Here is a 17,963-nt window from a genome sequence, read left to right as displayed (position 1 = left end):
CATTAAATACATGTTGAATTGTGTAATTATGGCATACTCGGCTTAAAAGAACACATGCCAGTTAACATACAGACTTAGAGATTAGGTGGGTAACTCATAGAATATATATTCATTTAAAAATTGTAATTAGTCATTGGGAAACTAAGTATGTGATTCAATTGGAAAACTATCAATTTACTGACCTTTTAGGAAATGCACCTGTAATCCCAATTGAATGTTACCTGTATCCATTTCCAGGATACTGCTCTAGATGGGGAAAAATTGACACCTAGGTAAACTGGAGAAAATGTTGAAATTTATAGCAATAGTATTATAGTCTGCTTTTTTCCATTCCTGAATTTTTTTTAAAAAAACTTTTTATTTTGAAATAATTACAGAATATTGTCACAAATATTTGTGCTTTTTTACTCCTCTCTTCCTTTGCTAGGATCAGCATTCCCATCCCCCACCTTGTTTTTTCGTATTGTTCTTTAACTTAAAATACACAGTCTCAGACACTCACTTGGATTAATATAGCTAAGTGAAAAGGCTTATTTAACAGTCAAATATCTAAATTCCAGAATAATTTCAGGGAAACACAATCAGAGAATGTTCAAGTACATTACATATCACAAACCATTGTAAATTGGTGCTAATAAGTGAAATGAAAAGTTAATGAAAAAATTATGATTCATGAGATTTCTGCATTATCAAATGAAGTGTTATAAGCTTTCTAGTTCTGATTACTGGAGGGATGTTGAAAGCATCTTTAACTTCGTTAGCCTTTAGTGAATACATTCACCAAACATTTATTTTGTACCCATTCCAGGTGAGGCATTAGGAATGCAAGGAGGAATAAAGACACAATCCTGCAGCTTCTTCTGGGTGACAAAATGTGTAAATGAGTGCTGGAGCCTTCACTGGGTTAGGGGACAATGATGCAGGGCACTAACTCGACATTTTGGAGGCATCCTGGGATGTGAGGGAATTGATAGGGAGGGATGGCATGGCAATGACAAAGAGCCCTAAAGGTTTAAATTTTCTTCATTTTTAATTTTGGCAGTGTAACTTTGTTACAATCTCTGTGCAAAGCCTTGTACCGTGATAAAATGGTGAAAAGGCATCATGCAAGCAGGCAAAGAGGTCCATGGCAGCAGAACACAAATAGCGCTCTCACACAATAAGGGATGTTATTACTTGAGCGGGGAAGGGCACTTTCTGGGTGCCTGATATTTGATGTGGATCGTTAAGGATTGGAAGGGATCTGAGAAGGGGAAGTGGAAGGGAGGGGAGGAAAGAAGGGACTGCAGGCAGCAGTTCATTGCATATATGGACACAGGAGGTGTGAGAAGATGGAGTGGAGAAGGTGGTGATGAAAAATTCGGTTAGGTTAGGAGTATGGGTGTGGAATTAGTGCATGAAGCCCAAAAGGCAGGTGAAGGACAGAACAATTATTTATTTATATTTATTACCTACTTTCCTGACTAGAATGGACCCTCAGTCAGTGCATGACCTCACCTATCCTGTTGGCTGGTGTCCTACCATCTGCTTAGACTAGTTCTGGCACAGCGTGGGGGCTCTGTCAACATTTAGAGAATGAATGATGTGGTTGAAGAGTCTTCTTTGTCAATTACAGAGATAAGCTGTTGCATATAGTTGAGGTTCTTCCAATTCTCATTGCTGTACCATCAATCACCATATTTTGTGAATATATTACTATTTATTTATTCATTACACCATTGATGGATATTTGGTTTTCCTTCAGTTTGGGACTATTATGAATAGTGCTACTATGAATATTTTCGTACATTTCTTTTGGTGGCAGATGGATTTATTTCTCTTGGAGTGGAATTGCTGGATCACAGGGTATGCACATATTCAGTTTCAGAAGAAAATGCCAAACAGTTTTCCCAAGTGTTTGCCCTAATTTACACTCCTACCAGCAGTGAAAGAGTTCCTGTTGCTCCACCTCCTCCCCCACTCTTGATATTATATTTTCCACTTTATCGCTAGGGTGGGTGTGTAGTGTGTGCATTGTGGTTCAATGAGCAGTTACCTGATGACTAATGAAACCGATCACCTTTCATTTGTGTATTTTCCCCTTGAAGTTACCTTAAAATGTAATGCACAGTTTAAGCTGGTATTTTCTAATACTAGCTTTAGTATCTGAAGTTAGTCCGTATTCTAGTCCAAAGGAGACAAAAGCCTCACCACCTTTCTTTTCTCTTCATTACCATCCTCCCTCTGCTATGCTCCTTCTACCTTCCATGTCTACCTAGGACTTTAATTCCAGATTATTATTATATTAAGACGCAGCCATAAGATGTTTAGACTTAACAGTTAATTTCATTGATTATTAAATATTGCATCCTATTTCCCATCTCTTTTTCTAGGATTTATTTTAATTCTTGCTGAGTACAACCTCAAGTAATTCTTTCAAGAGAGTTTCTGTGCAGTAAACTTTCTGAATCTATGTGCATCTGAGAATGTTCTCTACCTGTCCCCCTCCACAGTGTAGTTTAGCTGGGTGTTGAATTCTAGGTTCAAAAATTATCTTCCTTCAGAATTTTGAAGATGTTGCTCCATTGTCTTTTTGTATCTGAAGTTGTGGGTGAGAGGTCTGCTGTCCATCTGCTCATTCTTTTATCTATGTATTCATGTATGTATGTATTTTAAACTGTGTTAAAATATACAAACAGAAAATTTACCATTTTAACCATTTTAAGTGCACAGTTCAGAAGGCATTAACTACCTTCACATTTTTGTGTCTAATTCTTTTTTAAGTGATTGAATGTTCATCTCCAACCCCCAAACTTTCTAGAATTTCTTCTTTATCTTTGTTCTGACATTACACCAAGATTTGGGAGTTTTTGTTCATTTGTTCTTTTAGTCTTTTTTTTTTTTTGTGGGGGGCTGCACTGTGTCGCTTGCGGGATCTTAGTTCCCTGACCAGGGATCGAACATATGCCCCCTGTGGTGGAAGCGTAGAGTCCTAACCACTGGACCACCAGGGAATTCCCTGTTCTTTTAATCTTGCTTAGCACTTGTTGGAACATTTCAAAGGAGAAGTTGGGTCTTCTCTATTACTTCTCTGTATTCTGATGCCTGCATCTTATATTGATGGGTGTTGAAATGTCTGAATCTATCTTCAATGTCTTTAAAATTTTCTTTTACTCATCCCCAGTCTTTGTACTTTTATACTGTTGGTGTTTAGTGTGGTTGATCCCTCAGTCTCCATTTGCTCTTTCCACATATGTAGCAGCAATGGATTTCAGGAACTGTGCCCATCTCTAGGTGTGGTCTTGATTACTCTAAATTAGTCATTGTAATCACAATCCCCCTGTAAGCAGTTAGCCCAAGAACCAGGATGAAGCCTGAACAAGGCATTCGCTTGGCAACATCCTCTTGATGCTGTCTGTGCTCATCATTGCTCCTGTGTCAGTCCTCTGCTGTGCACACAGTGTTTGGTCCACAGATATGCCCCTTCTTCTGCTTTCCATTGTAATTAGGGATTCACCTATTCTTTATAGCTCTTCTGCCAGTACTGGGGATTTGAGTGGAAGGGGGAGGCTGCAGTGTGCATGCAGGCAGCTAACATCATCCAGAACTTTTATCAATTTTTAAACAGAAAAAAATTTCTCATTCATAATATGAATGTACTTCCTTCTTAATTTCCTTGGCTTAGTTAAACCTATTTGTATTTTGGGGTGATGCCCACTGTTAGGGAAAGGATATGTGTTTCCAGCTCTGCGTACCCATCATAAATGAAGTGAGAGCTCGTCTCCCATCCCAGAGAGCTGAGTCCTGTTCGGAGCTCAGCTCAGGTTCACACCAGGAAGTCCCTGTCTCTGTCAGATGCTTCACTGAGACAAAGGGAGCTTGTTATGTAATTTTTAAAAAATTACCAAAGCAATGAATACTTATGAACTTTGGAAAATATAGAAAGTATAGTTTATGGATTTTCAGGATGAGTTGATATTATATTTAAAAACCCAATAAGTATATTTAAAATATATATTTTAAAAAATGGTCAGAAAACAAATCCCCTTTAATCCCACAACATAAAGATATCCCTAGGCAGCAGGTGATTGAGATCAAGAGTTAGGGTCTGATATGACGTGATCTGGGTTCAAATCCTGGCTCCTCTGTGACCCTGTAAGATCAGCATTTCACCTTTCTAAGGACTGGTTTTCCAAGTGTGGCCTCTGACCAGATATCAGCATCAGGCCTCATGCAGACCTACTGAGTCAAAAACTCTACGATGGGGAGGGCCTAGCACTCTGGGCTCAACAAGCCCAGGTGCTTCTAACGTATGCTCAATTTTGAGAACCATTACTCTAAGCATGGTTTATTTCATTTGCCCTTTAGCTATGTAATTATTTGTAATTGCATAAGTAATACATGGGTACATTCTTGCTGAAAAAAATTATGTCACATAGAGTGAAAAAGCAAAAGTCCCTCTTCACAACAGTCAGGTATAAGATTCCTTCCCAGTGGTCACTGCAGTTACCAGTTTGCTGCCTGTTCTTGCAGATCATTTTGTCTGTGCATATACATGCATCTATACAGACATACATGCTACTAGGAATATGTAGTTTTGTGGGTTTTCCTTTTTTGGTGTTAACAGAAATGGTATCATACTTTCCAGAAGTTTTTATTATTATTATTATTTTACTTGCCTTGGGAATTTTTCAAAAACAGATCCATTAAAAAAATCACTTCTTGGATCAACCATGATTTAATTTCTTTCTAATACAATCACACAGTAAAAATCTTTGCACGTGTCCCCTCTTAAAATGTGTGAGAATCTCCCTCGAGTAATTTTCCACAAGAGAAGTTTTGGATCAAAAGAGAAGAGTGCACATCTAAATTTTTGAGGCATTGTCTGAAATGCTTGTACCAATTATGGTCCCACCAAAAGTAACTAAGCACTGTTTCATCTCACTTCCACCAACACTAATGTCATTAAACTTTTCAATTTTTGCCAATTTTCAATTTCTTGTTGTGGTTTAAACTGCATAACTTTGAGTGCCAATGAAGTTGAATATATGTTCACATGTTTGGTGGTCACCTGGGTATGTCCTGGAAATTCCCTCTTCGTACTCTGCCTCCGTTTCCACATTGTACAATGGAGCTAGTGATAGTACCTGTTGTGTGGGGCTATTGCAAGGATCACCGCTCAAAATGGTCAGCACCATGCGTGGCACATAGTGAGTGCTTAATAAATGTTTGCTCTTAATGATTAACACTTTGATATAATTACTTCCATTTTTTATATGTAGCTTTTGAAAGACCTGGTTATTACCATACTATATAGTTTTTAAAAATTGACCATGTTGCATTCTTTTCTCAGTATTTATACAGTTTTCATAAATATGTGATGATGACATAGTCCATCCAATAGCTTCACCACACTGACCCTCATCTCCTGAGGAGTGTTTAGTTTGTGTCTTGGTTGTTCTTGTAGTAAATAATAGTTGATAAAGCATCTTTGTGTATGAAGCTTTTTTAGGAGTGAGGATCATTAAGACCCATTCCTTATAATTTCAGCAATGAAGTTTCTGGAGCAAAAGAACAGAGCCTCTTTATATGTATAGAAAAATTATTTTCTATGTGGTTGTACAGATTAAAAATGTTTTTATTATAAGGTTAATGCATCTACTCTTTTTGCACTTGTTACACACACACGCACACACACACACACACAGACACGTGAAAATCCAACCATCCTTAATGATATAAAATCAAAGTACGAGGCCACTTCTCTCCCTCAACATACTCCCTGTGGCATGCCAGGTGTGTATCATGTCATATCCTTTATCAGTATAAACACACACACACACACACACACACAGAGAGAGAGAGAGAGAGAGAGAGAGAGAAATGTGGATGTTTGTTTGATTAGGCAGAGAAAATATGAGGAAAAAGAAGGCATTTATCTAGATTATTATTATTTAAAAAAAAAGACAATATTGCCCTGCTTTTTTTTTTAACATTTGCAGACTTTTTTTTTTTTATGGTTTACCCTTCTATTAGTCAGGTTCATGGAATTTCAAGCTAGACTTTATCTTTCTTTAAATACCATCCTTTGCAGATGGATCCTCATGGTGAAAACTCAGATCTGCCCATGGTCCTGAAGAACAAGCACTAGGGCTCAGGAAACACCCCCAGCTCCCCCTGAAGGCCCAAGAAGGGTGGGCGCAGCTTTGAAAGTCTGGGTGTTTCTCAATGCCCTGAGGGTGGGCACAGTGGTATCTCCCTCTCCCCGAAGAGTGAGGAGCATATTTGTAATCTGAATATTGCTTGCCAGTTTGCGAAGCACACTACACTCTAACTAACCATGCAAGAGGCTCTGCCCCTCAGGTTCCGGAGGGCCCAAGCAACCAGCAAGAGTGGGATAAATTTCGGGGCCTGGGAGTTGTCGGTTCAGGGTGGCAGGTTTCAGTGAGCACTACAAACCTTCCCTGGCCTCTCAGCCCTCCTGCGAGTCCTGAGCGCCAGGCAGTTTTCTGTTGTTCTAGGACCCGGTCCTTAGGTCCTTAAATTCCTGCATCCCATGGGGAAGTTTTGCAATTCTGGCTCCAAAAATGTGTCCCCATCCCCCAGACCCCTTCACTCCCTAAAACTCCCGGTGGGGCAGGGAAAAACACACCTGCTAGGACAATTCTGATGTCACCCTTGTCCTTAGACACTCACAGCCAAGGCTCTGGGTCTCCAGGTCTCTGTAGACCTCTGAGATGACAGCTCCTGGCTCTCCGGTTGAGGCGAGAGCCATCAGAATCAGTGGAGGGTGACAGACCTGTGACTAATCTTTCCCAGCTCATTTTTGGCTTCCTGCCCTTTCCGTTCATTTGTAGCTGGCTCAGGCACACAGTTGCCAAGAAACGTCTTTATCAAGACCCTCTTTTACAAAATAATGGCTTTTGTCTTAGTGCTATCGGCGGTTATCGCTCTTTTCTTATGTATTGAAGGCACAACATTTTCCCTTATTTTCCTCCTGCTCCGAATGAAGTGAGTTTTCTTTCAGGATCTTTGTAAGTTGCAGTTCTTTTTCTGATGGCTCTGGATTCTCGCCTACACACCCCATTATTTCTTTGAATTCCTTTTTTAAAAAATTTCTTTGAATTCTTGAACAAGCTGGCTCAGTTTATTCTATCAGTGACACTTATTTCTGTTATAGGAACTCTGTCTCCAACCCTAGATGTTTTTACTTTTAATGTTTCTCATCCAGAAAGCTGATTTTATTCTGAGCTCTTAAGTTATTATTGCTAATAATAGTGCTGTTTGCCCATATTCCTCTGTTTCCTGAAGAAATCCTTCAGACACAATTGGAAATACTTTATTTTAATATTGTGAACTTGGGTTTTCACAGAGTCCATTTACCAATGTTATGCCATCAGTTTCCTAAGATTTGGGATGTTTTGAGGTCCTACCTGGGGGCTGTGTCCAGGGCTTATTGAAGAAAACAGGAGGAGCCAAAAGCCACAAAGTCCTGGGACCCTCAAGGTTAGCTGGAGTTTGAAAAAAATAAAACACACTGAAACATATGCCATTTTTAGCTAAGTATGAACTGTAGCTGAGCCCTCAGCCCCATGTATGAAGGTACCCCTAGGAACCTGGCCTGAAGTGTACAAATAATATTACTTGTATCTCGAGCCACATGTATGCCATGAGTTATGTGAAATACTTTACAGGTGAGTTTTATACTCATGGCAAATTCAGGACACAGATATTGAAATCACCGTTCTTGTTTAAGGAAAACAAGGCTCTGGGAGATTTATTTCAAAAGACTAAGCCTTCAACTATTAAATGGAAAAACCAAGATTTGAACTTACATAGCCTGCATACAACACTGATCAGATAAAGTTCAGAAAGTTAGATCAGTCTTTATACAGATAAATCTCAGACCTAAGTGGACATCAAAATCCATAGAGAGCTTGCAGTAAGTTAGGGACTTGCATTTCTAACAAGTTCCCAGATGCTGCTACTGGACAGGGGACCACACATAGAGAGTCACTGCCTCAAATTCACAGTTCATATGGACAGTGCTTCGTGGTCTCTCCTTCAATTTCCTAGCAATTTGTCTTTCATCCTGGCTCTGGCACATTTCTTTTGCTGCCCCATGGTGTAGCTGTCAAAGGATGACCAGAAACTGTAAGGTCTTCAAAGGCACAATACCTGTTCAAATTCTCTCTACATGATCATCCTAATAGGTGCAGATAAGTGTTTATTAATTATGGCATGAATGATGTGGGGTCTTGTTACCTGTTGTTAGTAAACAAATGCTTATATTATTAATAGCTATGATTTAATGATTACTTAAGCATTTTACAGTCATTTAAGAGATGCTTCTTTGCTCAGTACCAGAAGCCTAAAAGGCAAATTACTCAGTAGGCTAACAAAATATTGAAGATATAATAGACTTTTCTTCAGGTCTAGATGAACAACATCCCCATTTATGCACCATGCTTGAAAATAACAAGCCTGGGCTTACCATAATTCCAAATGAAATTTGAAAGGGACCTCTAATAGGCACTGAAGCTAGAAATCACCAGGGTTAATTATTCATAAATTCTTCTAACCTCCTCTGGCCAGAAAGGTATGGGGACTGAGGAACAGTTACTGTTAACAGTGCAGCTCTCAGAAGCTGCGTTGGAGCTTGTGACTCCTAGGGAGTAGACAGTCCAGGCAATTCCACCAAAACTCCCAGGTCTGACTTGGCCTGCCTGGGATCACGCACCCATCCTTGACCAATTGCTGAGGCTGGGGGATGGAATTCAAAGACGCACATGATAGGAATAGCCTACCTGAGAGGTGTGGCTGGTTTCACTAACCACTTCACTTTCCATTGCATTATCAGAACAAGGTAGCTCTCCAGAAGATTCAGGAGGGCTGTTCCAGATCCCTTGTAATTTGAGATACCAGATGACCTTTATCACTTTGTGATCAATTCTACATCATAGCTTGGAGGTCCAATTTTATTAAGCATGGTCTTTTTCTTTTGGTGGAAAATATTTTTAGTTTTTCCTCATTTTGTAATTGTATGATTAATAAATGAACGTGTTTTTGTTATAAAATGTCTAAATAATGTAGAAGTATTCAGGGATAATGCTCCTTCCTAATCATTCCTCCTTTCCAATGCTCTCCCCAGCAGTATCTGCGCCATCTTTGTCTCCTCTCTGTGCCCTTATGTCTTCAAAGGTGGACCCAGTGAACCAAGCATCCTTTTGTTCACACCCTTAAGTGGTCCCCTCTCCTTGAATCTGGGCTGACACTGTGACTTGCTTTAACCAGTAAAATGTGGAGGAAGTAACAGTCTTTTTTTGAGACTAAACTTAAATCATTAAAAAAATGGCTGCCTTTGGAACCACAGTTTGGATGTGCCCTAAGTGTTTAACTATACATTTATTGATCAACATTTGAGGAGGGGGTTCAAATTTTCACTCTTTAGAGGCAATGAAGTAATGAATATTTTGCATGTACAATTTCATGCACTTATGCATGAATAGAGACCTACAAATAACATTACTGGGTAAAAGGCAAGCACATTTTCCATATCCATGGATATTTCCAAATAGTCTTCCAAAAAGTTTTCACCAAATTACACTTGTTACAAGACTGTGTGACAGGGCCCATTTTCCTGCTTCCTCACCCAACTCACTATTCTGCTGGGTGAAAAATTGTATCTCTTTCTGGTGTTATTTTAATTTCTCTGATCCATCCATCTGGGCACTTGTCTTTACAGATGCATGTTGGCCAATTGTCTTTCTTCCTCTGTGAATCTTCTGTTTGTATCCTTTGCCCATTTTGTCTATTAAGTTGATGGGCTTGCTTAATTTTTTTGTCTGTTTGTTTTGGATTTTTCTCAGTCTTTCACTTGCCTTTTCATATTGTTTATATCATTTGTCTTTTTCTTCAAAAATGACTAATTTTCATGAGCTCACTTATGGCCTTTGAGTTTTAGGTCTTTTGATAGATATATAATTTTCTATTTCTTGTAATGTTTCAATAATTTTATTTCTTAGCTTTAGCTCTTTAATCCTTTTGTGATTACTTTTGTGCCTGGGGTTAGGTGAGCATTTTGGAGAGGGCATGCCTTTCATACATAACACACACCTTATACACCATACACAACATCTGTGGGCAGGGCTGTCTAGATAGATCTTTTCCTAATGTACAGCTAGTCAAATCCTCACACCTACTGACTGGCTTATCTTTTCTTTAGTGACACCCACAGATCTGTATACCTTTTTCTTCTCGGCCCCATTCTAGTCCCTTGCATGATTTGTCTATTCCCATGTCAATATCACATAATTTTCACCAGTTACTTTTCATTTTTATTTTCTTCAGAAATTTCTTTGTGTTCTTAAGGATCCTCCTTTATGATATAAGTTTTGGAATTAATTTTTCTAGTTTTGGGGGTAAAGTCCTGTTGGGACTTTAATTGGCATCACAGTGAAATTATAGATGAATCTGGAGGAGGATTGGCATGTTTTTAGTATTAAATCATCCAATCCAGAAATCATGGTATGTCTTTCCATATAAGCAGGTTTTAAAAAATTTACTCATCCTTCATTAAAGTTTTTTTTAACTTAATCTCACAAATTTCTTGTTTATTTCATGTTTCTTGTTTCTTTTGATTGTAAATGGGATATTATTTCCCTGCTTTCTTTTGTTAGCATGTGCCTGATTTGAATCTGTTTTATCTTCTTAGTGTTTTCTTTGTCACTTTATTTAACACACATATATCCTTTTTATATCTTTATTGGGGTATAACTGCTTTACAATGTTTTGTGTTAGTTTCTGCTGTACAACAAAGTGAATCAGCTATATGTATACATATATCCCTATATCCCCTCCCTCTTTAGCCTCCCTCCCACCCTCCCTATCCCACCCCTCTAGGTGGTCACAAAGCATCAAGCTGATCTCCCTGTGCTATGCAGCAACTTACCGCTAGCCATCCATTTTACATTTGGTAGTGTATATATGTCAGTGCTACTCTCTCACTTCATCCCAGCTTCCCTTTCCACCCCGTGTCCTCAAGTCCGTTCTCTATGTCTGTGTCTTTATTCCTGCCCTGCCACTGGGTTCATCAGTACACACATATATTTTTAATCAGTGTGAATGTCTTTGACCTTTAATTAGTGGGTTTGATCCATTCATGATTTTGTGACCAATGAGGTGTTTGGACCTATCACTGATGTTTTGTTTAATGTTTATTCTTTCTCTTTCATTTGTGCATTTTAATTTTTTCCCTTCTTTTTCCTGGTGGGGCTATTTAGTTTGGAAGTTGATCATTTCATTCTTATTTTTACAGTGGCTTACAATTTTTTACACATGTATGTAAACTTATATTTTTCTACTGCTACCTAGAATTAGTTCTGGCCCTACTTTCACAAAACACAACTGCCTTTAGCAAGCTTCCCTCATCCTCTTCAGCCACTCTTTTTTCATCTGTCCCCTACCAGCCATGTTGAGGTCTTCTGAGACTTTAGCTCCCCATCATTGTAAAAAAATATTTAGAGTTATGCGTCAATAATTATTAAGGCATAAGGCGTACCTATAAATTTTTTTGATTCTTTTCATATCATTGTTTCTCGTAGCCCACATCCTTCTGTTTTTTGTATTCCTGTTTTCCTGGAATAATTCTTTCAGAGAGCATCTGTGGGTGGTTAACTTTCTGAGTCTTTGCTTTGCCCTCCCACTTGAATGGTAGTTTGGATGGATATAAGATTCTTGGCTTAGTACTTCTCTTTTTCAGTCTTCTGATGTTATTTGTTTTCACGTATTTGATGCTGAAAGAGAACTTTCTTTGTAAGTAACCTATTTTCTTTCCCCCTCATGGAATGTTTTCAGGATGTTTCTCTCTTGGTCCTTTTGTACTGAAATATGAAAAAAGTGGATCTTTCTTCATATTTCTTCTTGAGCCTTGTAGCCTCCCTACAACACTATAAATTTTACTCTCTTTGTTCTTAGATATTTCTTTCCCTCTACTTTTTTCTTTTCTTTCCCTGGAATTCCTGTGAGGCTGATGCAGGGACTTCTGCATCTAAATTCCACGAATGTAGACTCTCTTTTGTATTTTAATCTCTTTGGCACTAGGAGGTTGTATTCAGTTCTGGGAGGTTTACTAGGCTCCATTGTCCAGGCTTTCACAATTCTTCAGTTTTGTACATCTCTGGAGCCCATTGATTGAATTTTCTATGTGGTAAAAACCAGGTAGACATGGGATGGAAAAATCAAACTCTCATTCCCTATGGTTACCAAAACTTAGAAAATAATGCCTCGGAATACACTGAAGAAGAAAAGTGTAGGATATATACATATAATAAAATCAGAAAGTCTTATCAAAGGCAATAAATAATATCTGAAATGGAAACAACTCTCATGTTTACGGATACAAAAACTTATTAATAAATGTAAGTTCTCTTCAAGGTAATATATAAAATTTTGATTGTAATCCAAATAGTTTTTGAGGGCAGGAGAACTTGACAAAATGATCTTCAAGTTCTCAAGGAAAAATACATGGAAGAGACACAGAAATTGACAAATGACATAGAATAGAGTTTAGGTAAAAGTTCATACAGAAATAGGAATTTGATATACCACAAAATTGGCACATCAATCCAGGAAGACATGGATGAATTATTAAATCAGTGGTACTGATATAAGTAGTAGTCCATTTGGAGGCTAGTATTATAATTCCTGTCATAGCCTGTATAGATAAATTCCAAATAGATAAAAAGGGTAAATGAAAAACATTAAAGTGAATGTATAGATAAATAAATGATAAATATTGTTAAAATAAAATTTGGGAGAATATTGTAAGAATCTAGGGACACAAGACCTTCTTAAGCAAGACAGGGCATTCCAAAGCCATACAGAAAAGGATAGACATGTGATCACAGTAATTATTACCATATTTCTACAGTAACAATTCTTTTAGGTAAAATGTAGAAATTGACCATCAAAAGAAAAATAACTGAATGGGAGATTAATATCACATTAATTTATAAGAAAAAGATAAAGAACTTAATAGAAAATTGGGCCAAAGATATGAATAGTCAATTAACAGAAAAAGAAGTGCAAATAGCCAATAAACAAATGAAAAAACTACATAATCTTATTAGATATCAAAGAGATTCAAATTAAAACAAAACAAAAAAAAGAAATCTTTGCCCATGAGAGGCAAATGTTCAAAAGACTGATGCTGTCCACTGTTATGAAGGATAGAGAAATAAACTTTCTTAGACATTGGTGCTGAGAGGACAAATTGCTACAGCCCCTTGGGAGGATAACTCAACTCGGCGATGTTGGTGGTGGTGTTCACGTAGCACTGCAAACGTGATGATGGTGGTCATCATATAATTCCCTGAAGTTGGTCATGGTCTTCATATAACTGTGACAGCAGTGGAGGTACTGACATATCTGTGAAGGTGGTGGTGGTAATCATATAACTCTGAGAAGTTAGTCTACATGTTACTCTGCTACATTTGTCATGGGATTCACATGGCTTTGTGTTAGTGTTGGTGGTGGTATTCACAAGAATCTGTGACATTGGTTGTGGTCACATTCATATAACACTGCAGAGTTGGCTGTGTTATTCAAATAATTCTGCAAAGTTGTTGTTGGAGGTATTCATGTGACTCTGCAATGATCAAGGTGATAGTATTCATCTAACTCTTCAATGTTGGTCATGTTATTGGTTATTCTGTGAAGTGGGTGCAGGTGGTCTTCACATAACTCTGCTGTGGTGGCCATGATATTCACATAACTGCGATAGTGTGGTGCTGATGATATTCAGTTGATGTTGGATGTTGATTATGGTATTTATACAACCTGTGGTGTTGGTTGTGGTAGTCACATAACTCAGTGGTTGGGTTGGTGGTAGTCTTCCCATAACCTCATCATTGGCTGTCTATTCCTAAAGCTCTGTGACTTTGGTCACGGTATCCACATAGCCCTGTCATGGAGGGGGTGTTTGCATACACATAATCAGCAACTGTGGTAGGTGCATTCATGTGATTTTATGATGTTGTTGCTGATATTATTTCCATGGCTCTGTGGTTGGCCAGGTGTTCACATTTCACATACTACCATGGTGGGGGCAGAGGTGGTGTATGATGAGGCAACCCAAGATGGCTGTTCTCTTGTTCTCTGTGCATTCCCTGCTTGACCAGTACTAGCTTCACTTACACCCTACTCACATGACTGAACTTCTTACACATTTGCCCTCAGCCCCAGCTAGTGATCATTCTAATCTTTAGATCAGGGCATCTCCACTGTGATAGCTTATCAAAGGGGCAGTGAGGGATGTGCTCCTCTGCTGGTTTCCCTGGTAACTGATTGCCAACCTGATGTGAATTCCCCCTATAATTGGTAACCTCCCTTTCCCCCGGGAGTGAAGACTACTGCCATGTCCTGCCCGCCCTCTGCTGCACGTGGTGGGTTGTCACTCTAGGACCTTGCTTCAAACCTGTAAGATCCCCCTATCCTTTAAATTGCTTATGTCTCTGTCACTGACTCCGAGCTCTTTCTTGGGTCTTGAGGCTGGGCAAGTGCAGGGCTTGCAGGCCTGTAGGATGCAGCCCAACAGGTGGTATTCAAATAACTATGTGGCAAAAGTCGTGTATTCACATGACCCTGCAACACTGGTGGAAGTTGTGTTCACAGACGCTGTGAAATTCATCACAGTATTCCTATAACCCTAAGACGTTATTTTGTTATGGTGTTGGCATAACTGTGCAACATTTGTGTTGCTACTCACATATCTTGCGTTGGTGGTGATGGTATAACTCAGATAACACCAGGACCTGGTCATGGAATTTACATAGCTCTATGACAATGGTAGTGTTGGCATTAACATATCACTGTGAGGTAGTGATATTCCCATAACTGAGAGAGCATTTACAGAATTCACATTATGCTGTGGTGGCGTTGGTGGTATTCACATATCTCTGCAATGTTATAAAGTGGTCTTCAATAACTCTGTGACAGCGGGCGTAGTAATCAGATGATCTGCAGTGGCCATGTCATATTCACACATCTGCAATGGTGGTTATGGGGTTTCCCTAAGCCTGTGACCATGCATGTGGAACTTGCATAACCCTGCAGTGCTGGTGGTGTTGGTAGTCATATATTTCTGAGAGATACTGACACAACTTTGCCACTTTGGTGGAAGTAATTACTTCACTTTGTAATGTTGCTGGTGGTGGTATTCACCTATCTCTGGGATGTTGTTGTGATGCTCACACAACTGTGACAGTGTTGGGTGTGGCAGTCCTATAACTCGGCAAAGTGTATTGTGGTCTCCACATATCTTAGTGACAGCGGTCGTCATATAACTCTGCTGTGATGGTGATGGCATCCACACAACTCTATAATAGCAGTGGTGGCAGTCACATAACCATGCACTGTTGTTCATTGTTTTCATGGGACTTGTGACATGGTTGCAGTATTTACATAATTCTGCAATGTTGGTCATGGTATTCATGTAACTTTGTGATGATGTTGCGTAAGTCTTCGACTTTGCTGGTGGTGGTAGTCATACAACCCTGCGATGTTAGTCTTCGGATTCACATGATTCTGTGATGTTGTCATTTTAATCACATGACTCTGCAATGTTAGTGGTCGTCTAATTCGTATGTCTCTGTGACCATTCATGGTACCCACATAACTGATGGAGGTGACAGTATTTAAAAAACTCTGTGACTGTGCAGTGGTTAGAGTAATAGTCACATTTCAGAGAAGTTTAAAGTTTTGTTTAAAGTTATATAAGAATATATGACAGAGCCAGGCTCAAATTCAGGCTTTCTGAATAATTCAAATGCAGTCTTTTCTGTACTATACCATGAGATCTCTTCCTGCTAAGTCTAAATTTAAAGGCATTGGTATAAAACATCTGTACCGTCAAACTCCCCAAGGGCTTTGGAACACAAATATTCTATCTTTTCCACTCTAGTGGTTGTCTATAGCTTTAGTTGTGGCCATATATTCACATATACACATACATTTTCACGTGTAAAACTGATAAAAAATTTAGCTACAAATTTAGATGTGCAAGTTGAAATTCTGAAAATTTATGTTAAATAATGCAGAAGAGGTCTTTCTAGTAAACCAAAATAAAGCACCTTTGGGGGTAATCTATAGTTTATTCATATAACCCAAAATACATTTATTAAATAATGAAGTTTAATGTTGGCCAAAATGTTGGTACTATAGTGTTTTCATTCTTTCTTTAAACTTATAAACCTCTAGAAGCTTTGTAAAGGACTAGAAATGTGATGCTGGAATGTTGGGGTTTGGGTGGTGGTTACATGACAGGTACATGTTTAACCAGTCACTGAATTATACATTTAAGATTTCTGGGGACTTCCCTGGCAGTCCAGTGGTTAAGACTTCGCCTTCCAATGCAGGGGGTGCGGGTTCAGTCCCTGGTTGGGGAGCTAAGATCCCACATGCCTCACGGCCAAAGAACCAAAACATAAAACAAATTCAATAAGGACTTTAAAAAAGGTCCACATCAAAAAAAATCTTGAAAAAAACAAATTTCTGCATTTTACAGCATGCTAGTTATACCTTGACAAAAGTTTTCGAAAATGTATTTCTAAAGAAAGTGAAAATACTAATGCGTTTCAGAAAAGTTAAGCATAGTGTCAAATGTCAGCACTCAGGGTATTTGCTGATGGGTGTGAGTTATTACTTTTATTACTTTTATAGAAACAGAACAAAGTGTCACCATGAATAAAAAGTTAAAATGTGGCTAAGAAATATGTATGCCTCCCAAAATGCCCTTGTTGTAGTTAGGAATTGTCTCTTCATGTCAGTTCTCAGTGCTCATGATTTACATTTTCTCCCCTTGCAGTACTTGGGGTGCATTGAAGTTCTTCGCTCAATGAGGTCACTTGACTTCAGTACAAGGACACAAATTACCAGGTAAGCCCTCTTGAAAATGGACTCCTGTGATTTTACTTTGAAAAGGAATGCTTTCTGAGATTAACAACTAGAAATTTCCAGAGGGGAAGTCTGCCCCTTGAGTGCTGGCGACTGGTGACAGGGAGTCAGGACCCACTGTTTCAATTCTCTCTAGTGTTCATCCATGTTTGTGACACGTGTGTCTTAATACAAGCCCCCTGATGGACACTCTCCACTTCTAAGCTCTTTTTATAATTAAGCTGCAGACAAATGGAGTGTTTATGTTTGTTTCTTTAATAAATGAAACTCTAAGACCAGATTGATATTTTAAAATCAACTGAACTGTGTTATTTCTTTTTAAAAAGAAAATCAAGATGTCAGAGAGAATTTCCAACAGTATACACAGAGAGTAAAATGTGTAGAATTGGAAGTAGAAATCTTAATGGGAGTAGTAATTTAGAAAGCTGAACAATTCTTTTAAGGTGTCAGTGGTTTTGAACAGGTTTATATATTCTCCAACATCAACTAGATTTTAAACTTCTTGAGGGTCAGTTCTGTTTTTGACCATTGTTTTAAAAAAATTCACAGCCTAGTAGAGCGTGTACCTTTAGAAAAATGCCAATTTCAAGTCATCTTGAAGAAGAGAACCAGAAAGCTAGGACTGGGTCTGTGAAATAGCTACATTTCTGAGGGCGATGAGCTTATATTGCTTTGGCAGTCGTGGAATTGTTTAATCTAAATAGCGATCTCAGAAAATGCCTCATTTTTATTTCATTCAAATCTCTCTATTGGATATCTTTGGATTAGCAAGACAAAAAGTAAAGATTGAGCTTTAGAAAGCAGTTATTTGTAGTAATTAGCTACTCAGTAATGTACATTGCCTCAATTCTATCCTTTAAGCACAACAATGAAACCTCTTCTTGCTCATTGAAGAAATTCGTGTTCAAAGGGTTGATGTTCCCCTTCTCTCTAAAGCAACTCAAGACACACATATTGGGAGCACACAGACAGTAGTAATCTACACCAAGGGAATAATCCATCTCTACATATTTGTACAAAATGGTTTATGG

At 38.5% G+C, this 17,963-nt stretch overlaps 1 protein-coding gene across 2 annotated transcripts in view; it reads left to right on the top strand.

The window, feature by feature from the left end:
- Positions 1-17,963, top strand: part of SHC3 (SHC adaptor protein 3) — a 145,759-nt gene that overhangs the window by 24,789 nt on the left and 103,007 nt on the right. For both annotated transcript variants that reach the window (XM_036854312.1, XM_036854311.1), the window contains exon 2: positions 16,844-16,914. In XM_036854312.1, coding sequence (XP_036710207.1) covers positions 16,844-16,914 — 71 coding nt within the window. The remainder of the gene's footprint in view (positions 1-16,843; positions 16,915-17,963) is intronic.

This window comes from Balaenoptera musculus, chromosome 6 (genome assembly GCF_009873245.2).
Source record: "Balaenoptera musculus isolate JJ_BM4_2016_0621 chromosome 6, mBalMus1.pri.v3, whole genome shotgun sequence".
NCBI lineage: Eukaryota > Metazoa > Chordata > Mammalia > Artiodactyla > Balaenopteridae > Balaenoptera > Balaenoptera musculus.
The sequence above is the reverse complement of the archived record's forward strand: the minus strand, read 5'-3'. Positions and strand labels throughout refer to the sequence as shown.